Genomic DNA, 13760 nt, shown 5'->3' on the forward strand with positions numbered 1-13760 from the left:
GCTTTCTTCTTGCCACTCTTCCATAAAGGCCAACTTTGTGCAGTGCACGACTAATAGTTGCCTATGGACAGATTCCCCCACCTGAGCTGTAGATCTCTGCAGCTCCCCCAGAGTCACCATGGGCCTCTTGGCTGCATTTCTGATCAGCGCTCTCCTTGCTCGGCCTGTGAGTTTAGGTGGACGGCTTTGTCTTGGTAGGTTTACAGTTGTGCCATACTCCTTCCATTTCTGAGTGATCGCTTGAACAGTGCTCCGTGGGATGTTCAAGGCTTTGGAAATCTTTTTGTAGCCTAAGCCTGCTTTAAATTTCTCAATAACTTTATCCCTGACCTGTCTGGTGTGTTCTTTGGACTTCATGGTGTTGTTGCTCCCAATATTCTCTTAGACAACCTCTGAGGCCGTCACAGAGCAGCTGTATTTGTACTGACATTAGATTACACACAGGTGAACTCTATTTAGCCATTAGCACTCATCAGGCAATGTCTATGGGCAACTGACTGCACTCAGACCAAAGGGGGCTGAATAATTACGCACACCCCACTTTGCAGTTATTTATTTGTAAAAAATGTTTGGAATCATGTATGATTTTCGTTCCACTTCTCACGTGTACACCACTTTGTATTGGTCTTTCACGTGGAATTCCAATAAAATTGATTCATGTTTGTGGCTGTAATGTGACAAAATGTGGAAAAGTTCAAGGGGGCCGAATACTTTTGCAAGCCACTGTATATCTGCCATATGAATAGTCTGCTTTAAAACTTTAGGAAAGACCTGGGTGAATTTGGTTAATACTTGACTGTGTATTGTTGGAGAACTCCCCAGGGGTTACTAGAGTTGCCACCTAACTGGTAAACAAGTTTACCAGCAATTTACTAGCAATTTTCCAGTACAACGGTGCTGATCAAGGTTTTATATTCACAGGCCCACCTCTGTCCTGCCCATGCCACCCATTTCCCCACCCATTTGCCAATCACATTCAACCTTTCACCACCTCGTCTGCCCATTCCCCACCCTTTACATCATAGCCCCACCCCAAACAATGTCATATTCCACCCCAAAATGAAGGCTGGTATTAAACAAAAAAAAGGGGCAACCCTAGGGACTACGCATGTACCTGCTCTGTAGCCTACTCATGGTTTAGGCCCTTATCTGCCAACCAACCCTTAAGTAGTTTATTTTCCTGGCACCTTTTTCTCATTTGCACATGCATGGGGTGAAGGTGAGGTGACTGGCTAGGGCACCCAGCTGGCTCAGCCCAGTGCTAGTAGTAGTAGTAGTAGCCTTATTTGACCAGACCCAGTCCTGGTAGGATAAAACATAAGCAGTCATTTTGTACATTGTACATTCCATTTAATGTATTAAAGTTATTCTCCAAAGCATGGTATTACAGGTACGGGACCTGTTGTCCAGAATGCTCAGGACTTGGGGTTTTCCAGATAAGGGGTGTTTCCATAATTGGATCACCATACCTTAAGGGGCTGATTTACTAAGACACGATTTCGAATCCGAATTGGAAAAATTCCGATTGGAAACGAACATTTTGCGACTTTTTCGTATTTTTTGCGATTTTTTCGGCGTCTTTACGATTTTTGCATAAAAACGCGAGTTTTTTCGGCGTCTTTACGATTTTTGCGTAAAAACGCGAGTTTTTCGGCGTCTTTACGAAAGTTGCGCAAAGTCGCGATTTTTTCGTAGCGTTAACACTTGCGCGCAAAGTCGCGCCTTTTTCGTAGCATTAAAACTTAAAAGGCGCGACGTTTCGCGCAAGTTTTAACGCTACGAAAAAATCGCGACTTTGCGCAACTTTTGTAATGGCTACGAAAAACTCGTGTTTTTACGCAAAAATCGTAAAGACGCCGAAAAAAATCGCAAAATTACCGATCATTACGAAAAAAACGCAATCGGACGCATTCGGCCCGTTCGTGGGTTAGTAAATGTGCCCCTAAGTGTACTAAAAAATCATTTAAAAATTATTTAAACCCAATAGAATTGTTTTGTCACTAATAAGGATTAATTATATCTTAGTTGGGATCAAGTACAAGTCTAAGGGAGATGGCCCTCTCATAATTCTGAGCTTTCTGGATAACAGGTTTCCAGATAATGGATCCTGTACCGTAACATTATATTTTCTATTTTTTTTTCAGATGAAAACCAATTTTCAACATAATTCTATATCAAACTTTCCAACAATGCCTTGTGTAAACCTATTAGAACAACCAGCAGCCAATTCATCAAATGAGAACGTAAACATCAGAAAAAGCGTATGTTGAAAATATATAAGAATAGTAAATATCTTTATATGAATTGACTGCATATGATAATGTTAATGGAGTAAAGGTAATTGGGTTTTTTTTTTGCTTTTATTATTATTTTTTTTACAAATATAACTGGAATAGCAGCTGTATTGCATATACAGTATTAAATGGGCAGTATATCCCATGGTTCCATATAAGTTTAATGAATAGAGCTTGTACTGAACATACTTTTTGCCTATTGTTTTAATTAAAAAATATCTATTGTTTTTGTTAATTCTTGCACTTAACAGGGCAAAGACTAAACTGAGAGCTCTTTCACTTTCCAACATCCTGGTTCTTTGAACAAATTACCAGTACATAGATAAACCCCATGTGTAATAAACTCCTCCTCATCTATGGGTGGTGGTACATGGGGGAAATTAGTTGCCCGCAGTCGGGGAGACTTATCTCCCCGAAATGCCCCGATTCATTCTATTGCCAGTGGGAATGCATTTCAGGGAGATCAGTTGCCCGTAGGTGAGATTTAACCACTGGGCACTAATGTGTTTTTTTCAATGTAGAGGATAGGAAGAATACATTGATTGTGCTCATGTTTGATAAAGGGTAGATAGTTGTATGCTGCCCCTTTAAAACTTCTGCCATTGGGTTTGTAAATGAATGAATCTCATCTGAATAGTTTCTATTATTCTAAATAATTTAATTAAATATAAATATGAACAGGCTGATAAAGAAATCACAGAATAGGCTGTTCAGCACACTTGGGTAATGTAAGATAATGAGCAACATTTGCATTAGATCTAGTAAGCTATAACAATCAGATATATAACATGTGACCAATGAATTATATAATTGGTTGCAAACCTTGAGACTTACATTAAGTACATTAAGTAACCTATATCAACCATTTTATATACCTGCCTTATAAAGATATTTGCTGGCAGCTATGGGTTTTACCATGTTGCTGCCTTAGCAAATTACATATTTGATATCAATGCTAAATATACTTATACAAAAATCACTTGTGTATCTTTATATGAGTTTTTTTTATATTTTTGCTTTTTTAGGAGGAATATGTCATTCCCCAGTGTTCTTCAGGTATGTACCATTATGTACGTGATTATTGGTTAAAAGTGTTTACCTGTCCCTGATAGTATTCCTGTTATAATTCTTCTGCCTACTGTATGTCTGACCTAATACATGTTTGCATGTCCAAATCCATGCTGTATTTTTGTCTCAATCCATGCTGTATGTCTGACTTAATCCATTCTGTACAGTAGCCTAATAATGTCAAAATACATATAGGACAAATAACTACCCAAAGGAGGTATAGTTGTCGCCAAAACCCACTATCTTGCAGGTATAGAAAGGATCTTAAATGTGTTAATGCTTTGCGTCTCATCCCTAAAAGTACCCCAGTTATAAGAGAGCCCAGGCACCACCCCATAAATAACAGTAGTAGACATACTAGAGCCCTCGTATGATGTGTACCTAAACTTAATACTACAGAATGTGTTCCAGACTATTATTAGCTTCCTTTGTATCTTGATAAAGTTTGAAAATGATTTAATCTTGTTCTATTCTTCTATAGCAAAAGATAAGGAAACCAATTAACAAGATTAAATGGTTGTGGCTATACAGTGCCTCCTTTAGTTTGTTTTACTGATGGGTAGGAAAGAAAAGGCAATATTTTAGCATCTTCCCACAGAAAAAGAGCAAAAAAAAAAAAATAAACCAGGTATCAGAAACAGTCCCTGCACTTGCCCCTAAATGGTATTCTCTTTAACTGTAAGGTTAGCAGCACTGAGTAAAGTAAAGGGGTTGTTCACCTTCAATAAACTTTTTTTTTTTTATAGGTAAATTTTTTATTGGTTTTACAACATCACAAAACAAAAATACAAAACAGTGTATAATATATTGACCTTCAATAAACTTTTAGTATGATGTAGAGAGAGCTATTCTGAAACAAATTTGATTTATTTACAGTGTTTTAGTTAGTTAACATTGCTTTGGGTAATGATCTTCTCTTGTACTCTTTTTAATGGGGTTATGAAATAGGTCAAGCTTTCTTTTTACAGATTTACTAACTTTAATTTTTTTCTCCCTTCTTCTCAGTTTTAAACAAAGAATGGAACGTTTGTCCCAGGACTGAGCCAGTGAAGATAGAAAATGAAGATATAAGCTGTGAGTAGACTATTCTGTGCAAGAACTGGAACTTACAGTAGATCAGATTGAGGATGTAGACCCTTTAACCACAAAGGTTGAGCTGTAAAGAGGTATATGCAACCCTTCTGCCCCACAGTCAGACCTAGTGCCCAACTGCTGTGCCAGTTTGTACGCAGGCCTAATCTGAGAGTTTATTTCCAAGGCATAATAAGAGAGCTGAACATGAATGCTTCAAGTTCTTGGTACTTCATACAGCAGTCTGAAGTACTATTCATATGACCAAAGTAATGACACATAGAATAAAGTTTATGGCACACATTGCCTTTTAATTATGAGTGTGTGCACAAAAGGCTGATCATATTTGGCTGTTATCAACCAAGAAGCTCCATAAAAAATCAACCAGCCATTAATACAATTTTGACCATGAAACTGGATCACTTTGATCCCACACAAAGACCACTGGTATGAATGCTGCTCAAACAGAAAGGATGATATTTATTCAATACTTTACTTTTCCAGGGCAGGCAAAACCTAGACACTAAGCTCAATATTGAAGTCAGTGGTCACACCGTGACATAAGATTCTGTTTTTGTTGTTATACAATGTGCCACTGACTGGGGTATTAATAATGACAAACGTGAGATTATTATAGGGGAGCTATGGATTGAATACACATGAGAGTGAGATGAGGATGGAACCAGCTGTCTACATAAATATAATACTGCATTATTATATTTGTTTCAACATTTAATCTATTTAAACATTTAATCTATATTATTTGTGATTAAAATAGTTATTATCTGTCCCTCAAACAAAGTACTAAGTTATGCTGTTAACAACCTTTTCCTCTCATTTTTTGGCAATGGAGAATAAATGAGTACCTCCCTTTCCCAGTTGCAACCTCTGTGGTTGGTTTACAGATTAGAAGGAGTTTTTATATAACAAACAAATGTTGAGGAAACCCTGCCACCAAACTGGTTGACAAAGCCCTATTGCTGGCTGGCAGGGCCACCATCCAATATCTTGGGGCCACCTTGAACATGGTAAAATTGGGATTTGCCCCTTAACCACAGTTTAAAGGGCTAAGCCCTCAGTGTTCCAAAAATGGCACCTGTTGAGCTATTGGTCTATTTGATTTCACTTGTTGTATTTCTTAAAAAAATGTCTTTCTTCTTCCAGTAGTCACAAGCCCAACAAGATGCCTAAAATCCAGCATTCCCTACAGTGTTATACCGGCTATACCATGTGGGATTATGCATCCAGAATTTACTGAAAGGCAAAGTGCAAGACCCACGTGGGAAATGTCAGGTATGCCTAGATCATCATTCTCAAAGGTGCACCCTGAAGCACTGGGTAACTGCCCACAGAGAAATGTCCATTGTAGTCAAATGTCTTTAAATGTAAAATATCAGAATATTTTTTGCAAGACTCAGTGGGATACAAGTGCAAGTGCACTAAGGGGCACAAGTGCTAATTCTGGAAGGGCTTGCACCTCTGCACTGAGTGGCAAATGAAGAATCTGATGCACAGTCCTGGCCTTACCCCCTGCAGGATTTAAGGACAGGGTTCCCAATGCGGCTGTGCGTCCTGTCGCTCAATACCTTGTTCCTCTGAATTACACACAATCATAGAGCCTGGCACCTAAACCTGCCAACCCCACTGCACGGCTCTGCATTTGGCCAAGTAAGGGGATCGGTTTACTTTTTTACAGTCGGTTTAATGAGGTTGGGATATATAGTTAGCCTTTTACTGTAAATCAGAAAAAAGAACATCAACTTAGAAGCCATTTTTTCTTTTTTTTTTTTATATAATTAAGGGACAGAATTATTGTATTATTCATGGTGGTATAACCTGAAAGGGTTATTTCATTAACTTCTCTCACAATTGCTTAAAAAACCATTGGGGTGGTCTTAAGATTATATTGTAATAGATTTCATATTCTTGAAAATGTTTACTGAACAAAATATAAAAATAGTCAGAGTATTTCCCAATAAGTTGTTGCATATTTAGGCCCAGATTTGTGCTGCCCTAGGCCCGGGCCTAGGGCAGCACAAATTTAGGGGCAGAATGCCGCCCAGCCGCACTTAAACTTTGCTCACATACGGAGCAATGGGGACAGGACACACAGAAATCCTCAGTGCGTCCATATGTGAGATAAAGAGCAAGGGGAGGGGGCGGCCTCTGGGCGCTGTAATTAGAAATCCAGTGTTGTGCATATTGCCCCTTTAAATTAATGTACAAGTATGGGATCAGAATGCTTGAGACCAGGGGTTTTCCGGATAAGGGATCTTTCCTGTAATTTTCTGCAAACCTCAAGCTTACTAAAAAAATAATTTAACATTAATTAAACCCAAAAGGATAGCTTTGCCTCTAATAAGGATTAATTATATCCTAGGTTGGATCAAGTACAGGTATGGGACCAGTTATCCAGAATGCTCGGGACCAAAGGTATTCCGTATAAGGGGTCTTTCTGTAATTTAGATCTCCATAAGTCTACTCCTTAAGTCTACTAAGAAATCAATAAAACATTAATTAAACCCAATAGGGCTGTTCTGCCCCCAATAAGGGGTAATTATATCTTAGTTGGGATCAAGTACAGGTACTGTTTTATTATTACAGAGAAAAGGGAATCATTTAACCATTAAATAAACCCAATAGGGCTGTTCTGCCCCCAATAAGGGGTAATTATATCTTAGTTGGGATCAAGTACAGGTACTGTTTTATTATTACAGAGAAAAGGGAATCATTTAACCATTAAATAAACCCAATAGGGCTGTTCTGCCCCAATAAGGGGTAATTATATCTCAGTTTGGGATCAAGTACAGGTACTGTTTTATTATTACAGAGAAAAGGGAATCATTTAACCATTAAATAAACCCAATAGGACTGTTCTGTCCCCAATAAGGGTAATTTGGATCAAAGGGAATCATTTAACCATGAAATAAACCCAATAGGGCTGTTCTGTCCCCAATAAGGGGTAATTATATCTTAGTTGGGATCAAGTACAAAGCACTGTTTTATTTTTACAGAGAAAAATGAAATCAATTTTAAAAATCTGAATTATTTGATTAAAATGGGGGTTTATGGGCTTTTCGTAATTCGGAGCTTTCTGGATATCAGGTTTCCGGATAAGTGATCCCATACCTGTACAGGGTACTGTTTTATTATTACAGAGAAAAAGGAAATCATTTTTAAAAATTAAAATTATTTGTTTATAATGGAGTCTATGGGACATGACCTTTCCGTAATTCGAACTTTCTGGATAATGGACCTTCATGTCTTTTATTCCACTATTAATTCCTCAATTTTTTTTTCAGATCCGGTACAGGAAAGCCCCTTCTCTGCTCTTCAGTGGATACTGCTCAAAAGACACGAGATAATAAATCAAATGACGGAGGCATGCCTGAATCAGTGCCTGGATGCCCTCATCTCCAGAATGGTGATCCTGAAGGAGGACTATGAACTGATCAAATCAAAGCAGACGAGGAGTTCAAAAGTCAGGCAGCTGATTGACACTTGTGATTCCCAAGGGGAGATCTTTGCCAGAGTCATTGTGCAGAAGTTGAGAGAGAACCGACAGAATGATCTGCAGCCTTTTCCAGAAATATAGATTATGTTTTTATGATTAATATGAGTAATATGTGTTAAATATCTAAATGCATTATTATAAGCTGGGTAAGCTCTTTCATACAAGGTGACTGAGCAAAAACCTTATTCTGGGTCATAGCAGCATATAAGCATCTTGTGTTTAGATATTTTCATACAGAGAGGCTTAATACTAATATCCCTTGACTTATTTTCATCAGCAATTGGTATTGATTGATTGAAAAAACAGATGGGAGGATTTGTTTTTGTTTTAATTTTATTTAGTCTGTATGACAAATGGCAAGGTTTAAGCTCCATTTAAAGGAGCATTATGCCATCATCTTATAAAACATCCTCTTTGTGTTTTGTCCAGTGAAAATACTAAGTATGGATTTTATTGTTCTTGTTCTGCTATAAATCCGATTGCTTCTTTGAAGGTGTTACTGGGTTTATCCTGCAATTTTAGTCATGCGTAAAGGGGGAGTTCGCCTTTAAATTAAAGGAACAGTAACACCAAAAAATGAAAGAGCTTTAAAGTAATAAAAATATAATGCACTGTTGCCCTGCACTGGTAAAACTGGTGTGTTTGCTACAGTAACACTACTATAATTTATATAATAAGCTGCTGTGTAGCCACGGGGGCAGCCATTCAAGCTGGAAAAAAGCAGAAAAGGCACAGGTTACATAGCAGGTAACAGATAAGTTCTGTAGAATACAATAGTGTTTTATCTGTTATCTGCTATGTGCCTGTGCCTTTTCTCCTTTGAATGGCTGCCTCCATGGCTACATAGCAGCTTATTTATATAAACTATAGTAGACTTTCTGAAGTAAACACACAACTTTTACCAGTGCAGGACAGCAGCATATTATATTTTAGTTTTATACACTTTCATTTTTTGGTGTAACTGTTCCTTTAACTTTTAGTATAATTTAGACAGTGCTATTCTGAGACAATTTGCAACTGGTCTTTATTTTTTATTTGCGGTTTTGGAATTATTTAGCTTTTTGTGCAGCAACTCTCCAGTTAGGCATTTCAACAGCTGACTGGTTGCTAGGGTCCAAATTAACCTAGCAACCAGGCAGTGGGTTGAAAGAGACTGGAATAAGAATAGAGGAGAAAGTAAATAGAAAGGTAAGTAATACAGAGTTACAATAACAATACAATTGTAGCCTGACAGAGCAACAGTTTCTTTGGCTGCCGGGGTCAGTGACCCCCATTTGCATTTGAAAACTGGAAAGAGCCAGAAGAAGAAGGCAAATTATTTAAAAACTATAAAAAATGAAGACCAGTAAAAAGGTTGCTAAGAATAGGCCATTCTGTAATGTACTAGTTATAAGTTAACCTTAAGGTGAACCATCCCTTTAAACTGTTATTGCCTCAAGCCAACCTAGAGACTAGAAGGGGCCGAAGCCTAGTATCACAGTGAGGTACGGTCCCTGGTAGCTGGGCCAAATGAAGGCCTGCATAAATAATCTTCAATTAAACCTGAGCAAAGCGTTAACCTACATCTGTAGCAGCGCAGGCATCCCCTGTACTAAACACAAATGTCAAATGTTGAGGCATATTGGCCCTTTCAAGTTATTGCTTCAATCTACATGGGGGGGTAAACATTTTCTGACCCCAGTGACAAAGTCATACAGAAATTGCAGTTTTATTATTTCCAATGGAAATACATCCTTGTGAATCTTACAAGGAGTTTTGTAGTTGTATATTTTATGTTAATGTGTCATATCACATTGGAAACAATGACTTGTGTGGCTTTGCCCACAGTATAGATGAAAAAGGAATAAAATAATATTAAACATTTCCATTTTCTGATTTTTTTTGTTACATTATTTATTCTTTAATACCTCTACAGCATTTTTAACTTTTATCAAACAATTATTACAAATAATATGTAACTAATCCAAACCCCAGGGATAGTTATCTATGCTTTTGGCAAATATCCTCTCTCATTCCAGCAAAACATAATAGCCTTTCTGAGTAATAAGACGGAAACACAGGTGTAGTTGCGGTAGCTGTCAGGGAGCTGCAGACTTGGGAATAGAGGGCAGGAGCTTCTGTGCCTGCATGTTCTTTCCCCTACACAGCTTTCCCTACTGCTCCTTTTCCACTGAAGTCTAAAGCTGGCCATACACGCACCGATAATATCGTACGAAGCCTCATTTCGTACGATATTCAGTGCGTGTATGGCAAGTCGGCGAGTCGACCGATATCGCAGGAGGCTGCTGATATTGGTCGACTCGCCGATCGGCCAGTTTAAAGATTTTGATCGGGCGCCATAGAAGGTCTGCCCGGCCCGGCCCGGCAGCACCCAAAAGTCCTTTTCCTCCTCCTTAGTGATTTTGCGGGGAGGTATAAAGCTGTCGGGTATTTTGTACAGCTGAGGACTGTAGACATCCTCCTCGTCAAATGCTCCCTTGGGGCCTCCCTCACTGACAGGAGTAGGCGAGCTGTCAGCCCCTGTGGCTCCCTCTGAGGCCTTGCTCCTTTTCTTAAGGACCTCAATGTATGGTGGCGGGGTCTTAACCTCAGGTGTCTCCTCCTCTTTAGGAGTAGCCGTGGATGTAGGGGCTACCTCCTCTGGACCCGGTGACACCCCTTGGGGTTCTACCTCCGCTGTATCCTGGGCTGGGGTAGCACTTGGGGCTTGAGTCAAGATGGCCACGGGCTCACTCTCCTCCCCCTCTGCTTCGGGTACCCCACCCTGTGGTTCCTCGCTCACCACCTGGGACTCGCTGGTACTTTCACCCCCTGGGGCTACAGACACTGGGGTCTCCTCCTTCCATGGGTACAGGGGCAGCCATCCCCTCTCCTCGGTAACCTCATTGCTCTGGAGGTACCTCCCATACACCGGGGTGTTTACCTTGCCCATATTTAACTGGGTGATGAGCGCCATTGTTGCGCTGGGGCCATGATTTCGCCTCTCATCCCACAGGGGACCCATCCAGCATTGGTGCCCGCATTGAACGCAGCGCCCCATGGCCTGGTTCAGGGCTAAGTATGCTTCTGCCCCACACTCACCACACAACAGCACTATGGTAGGGGATCCTTGTGAGGTTATCTTTTCTGCAAAAGACCCCAGCCAGACGTATCGGTAGCCAGCATCATAGGACACACCATCCCCAGGCCTCTCCGGCAATGAAGCTACGCTCCCTCTCTCGCTTCCGGAACGGGCCGACATTTTAAGCACAGTCTTTTTGGCACACAAAAGTAGCAGTGCTCTCTCACTGCAGGCGCTCACTTTTTGACTTTCCCAAAATGGCCCCCGTGATGTCACTCGCGAGGTCACTCCTCTATAGCTTGGCGCACTTTTCTCAGTCTCTCAGTGGCCAGCTGGTCACAGGTGGTCGTCCCGGGGGGGGTCACTCTGACCTCCCCTCAGGCACACCTCAGATCTTGCGGCTTTTCTGGCGCCCACCCCCTCTCCATCCTATTGGCTGGCACCCTCGTGGGGCTCCGGTTCGCGCCAAATCCCCTGACAGGGATACGGGTAGGGTGGCCCAAATTTAGCCCGCACAGAGCATAGGGTTTACAGTCTCACTAGGCCTCAGATCCCTTAGGGCCTTGTCTTCTAAACGGTTCCTGCTCTCATCTCAGCAGTGCCTCCAAATGTAGCCCACTTTAGCGAATTCTGTGCCGCTACTGTGTTCTTTGGCGCTATCAGGAGCCCTGAGCCCCCACTTACTTTGGGGGACAGGTGTTTCCCAGCAATGGCGTGCCTCCACCCAGGGCTCTGCTATGGGAGAACTACAACTCCCACCCTGGGAATTGATATGGTGTATTAACCCCTCAATGGGATCCACAGGCTTCTGGCCAATTTGCCCCTCCCTGGGGTAACTCCTTACCAGCTTGTAGTGGTCCTGGGTACACACACACGGAATACAGCAGATTGCAATGAACAGATTGATCTTTATTTGGGCAGACCTCTCCAGGAGTGTATCTCGAACAGTCAGGGCACATCCACAGGTTACATCAATGCACAAGACCCTCGCTCAAAGGTACCCAGGGTACTCACGCCAGAATGATCTCCTCTAGGAGGTCACCCCGGTACTACACGCCAGGAGACCCTCTCTTAGGGCTCTCCCTGGAACTCTCGCCAGGCAGACCCTCCACAAAGACTCACCCCCGGGACTACACCCAGGAACTCTTTAGCAGGGTCCTCCTTTATCTTGGAGACTATCTCTCCCTTACCTACACACTGTGTGCCCTAACTTCCAGCTGATGTAATGCTGGTGGGATCTTAATCCCTCTACACTCCTGGAGGGGCAATGGCCCATTCTTACCTTCCACTCCCTACATGACACTCCTAATAAGGGCTGTGATTGGCTATTAGGCAGCCTCTATGCTCACTCTCAGCTTACTTATTTGGTAGTAAATCTTGTTTTTATTCAACCAAAACTTGCCCCCAAGTCAGGAATTCAAAAATAACTACCTGGTTTGGGGGCACTGAGAGCAACATTCAAGGGGTTGAAGAGCAACATGTTGCCCCTGAGCCACTTGGTTGGGGATCCTTTAAAGTGGACCTGTCACCCAGACATAAAAAGCTGTATAATAAAAGTCCTTTTCAAATTTAACATGAAACCCAAAATCATTTTTTTATTACCACATCCAAACCCATTATAAAAGCATTTTAAAATCCCAGCTGTCAATCATATAATACCTGCCCCGCCTCTATGCCTTAGGCATAGAGGTGGGGCAGACAGTTACTTTCACTTTCAATTCAGAACTTCTTAGATGTCTCTGCCCTCCTCACATTCCCTCGCCCTCCTCCCCATCTAATTGTGTAACCAGTGCATGGGCCTGGGCATCAGGTCCCCCCATACTGGCACAGAAACAAGATATTGGCAGGATGCAATGCCTGCTTTGATAACAGTGTCCACAAAATGGCCCCTACCTGCTTGCTGCAATTGTGAATTCCAAGGCTGAAGAAAATAAGATTAAAATAATTTATATAGTGTAAGTAAAGTTTATTTTGCTTGTCAAACACAATAGAAAACAATTTGAAATTATTTCTTAAGGTGACAGGTCCGCTTTAACCTTTAATTTTTACTTCTGTGTAAAATATTTGTATTTGTGTGACACCCAGTTTGCTTGTTACGTGTCCCAGGCTCTTGCACATGCCCTGGCACGGCCGCGCACACCAGGAGTAGGAGACACTTACACTATCCAGAAAGTAGGCTCTGGCAGCTGCAATAAGGGAAACCATGTTTAAGCAATAGGTGCCCATTATCATTTTGTAGCTCTCCAATGTAGAACTGATGATGCAACCTGGTTGCTAGGGTACTGCTGACAGAATGAATATAGGTAATAAAAAAGAAGATAGATAGGTAAATAAAAATGAGTAACCAGACTGTACTTGAAATTTCAGGTTGCGGAGGAGCTGGATAGAAAGTAAAATAAAACACAAAATTAAAGCCAGTTGCAAGATAGCGTAGATGGCTAGTCTATAACATGATGTTTTTTATTTTTTAGATTAACTTCCCCTTTAAGGGCCTGCTTGTAAATGTTATTGGACACCATTAGTTATGCAGAAGTGTACAGACTACATCATATCACATGGTTTAGTTCCTAAAAACTCTAATGCAGACTTCACAAAATAAACTGTAAAATAAGTTTATCCTTCTTGAATTGTATATTACTCAGTATCTTTCGTTATACAGAGCTCTCCGTATTTGGCTACAGTTATATTAGAGAGAGCAAGTGCAGGCAGCGAGCCATTATTAACCCAGAGGTATTGTTATCCTTCCTGCTAA

The 13760-nt window shown here is 40.9% G+C and overlaps 1 protein-coding gene across 3 annotated transcripts in view; it reads left to right on the forward strand.

Moving 5' to 3' along the window:
• Window positions 1-8570, forward strand: part of ripk2 (receptor interacting serine/threonine kinase 2) — a 32953-nt gene extending 24383 nt beyond the window's left edge. For 2 of the 3 annotated variants that reach the window (XM_002939155.5, XM_031904130.1), the window contains 5 exons: window positions 2145-2261; window positions 3320-3350; window positions 4368-4436; window positions 5598-5726; window positions 7736-8570. In XM_002939155.5, coding sequence (XP_002939201.2) covers window positions 2145-2261; window positions 3320-3350; window positions 4368-4436; window positions 5598-5726; window positions 7736-8028 — 639 coding nt within the window. In that variant the 3' untranslated portion in view covers window positions 8029-8570. The remainder of the gene's footprint in view (window positions 1-2144; window positions 2262-3319; window positions 3351-4367; window positions 4437-5597; window positions 5727-7735) is intronic. The other variant, XM_031904129.1, reaches the window with a different exon arrangement.
• The last annotated feature ends 5190 nt before the right edge of the window (window positions 8571-13760 follow it).

The sequence above is a fragment of the Xenopus tropicalis genome, chromosome 6 (assembly GCF_000004195.4).
Source record: "Xenopus tropicalis strain Nigerian chromosome 6, UCB_Xtro_10.0, whole genome shotgun sequence".
NCBI classification, from domain to species: domain Eukaryota; kingdom Metazoa; phylum Chordata; class Amphibia; order Anura; family Pipidae; genus Xenopus; species Xenopus tropicalis.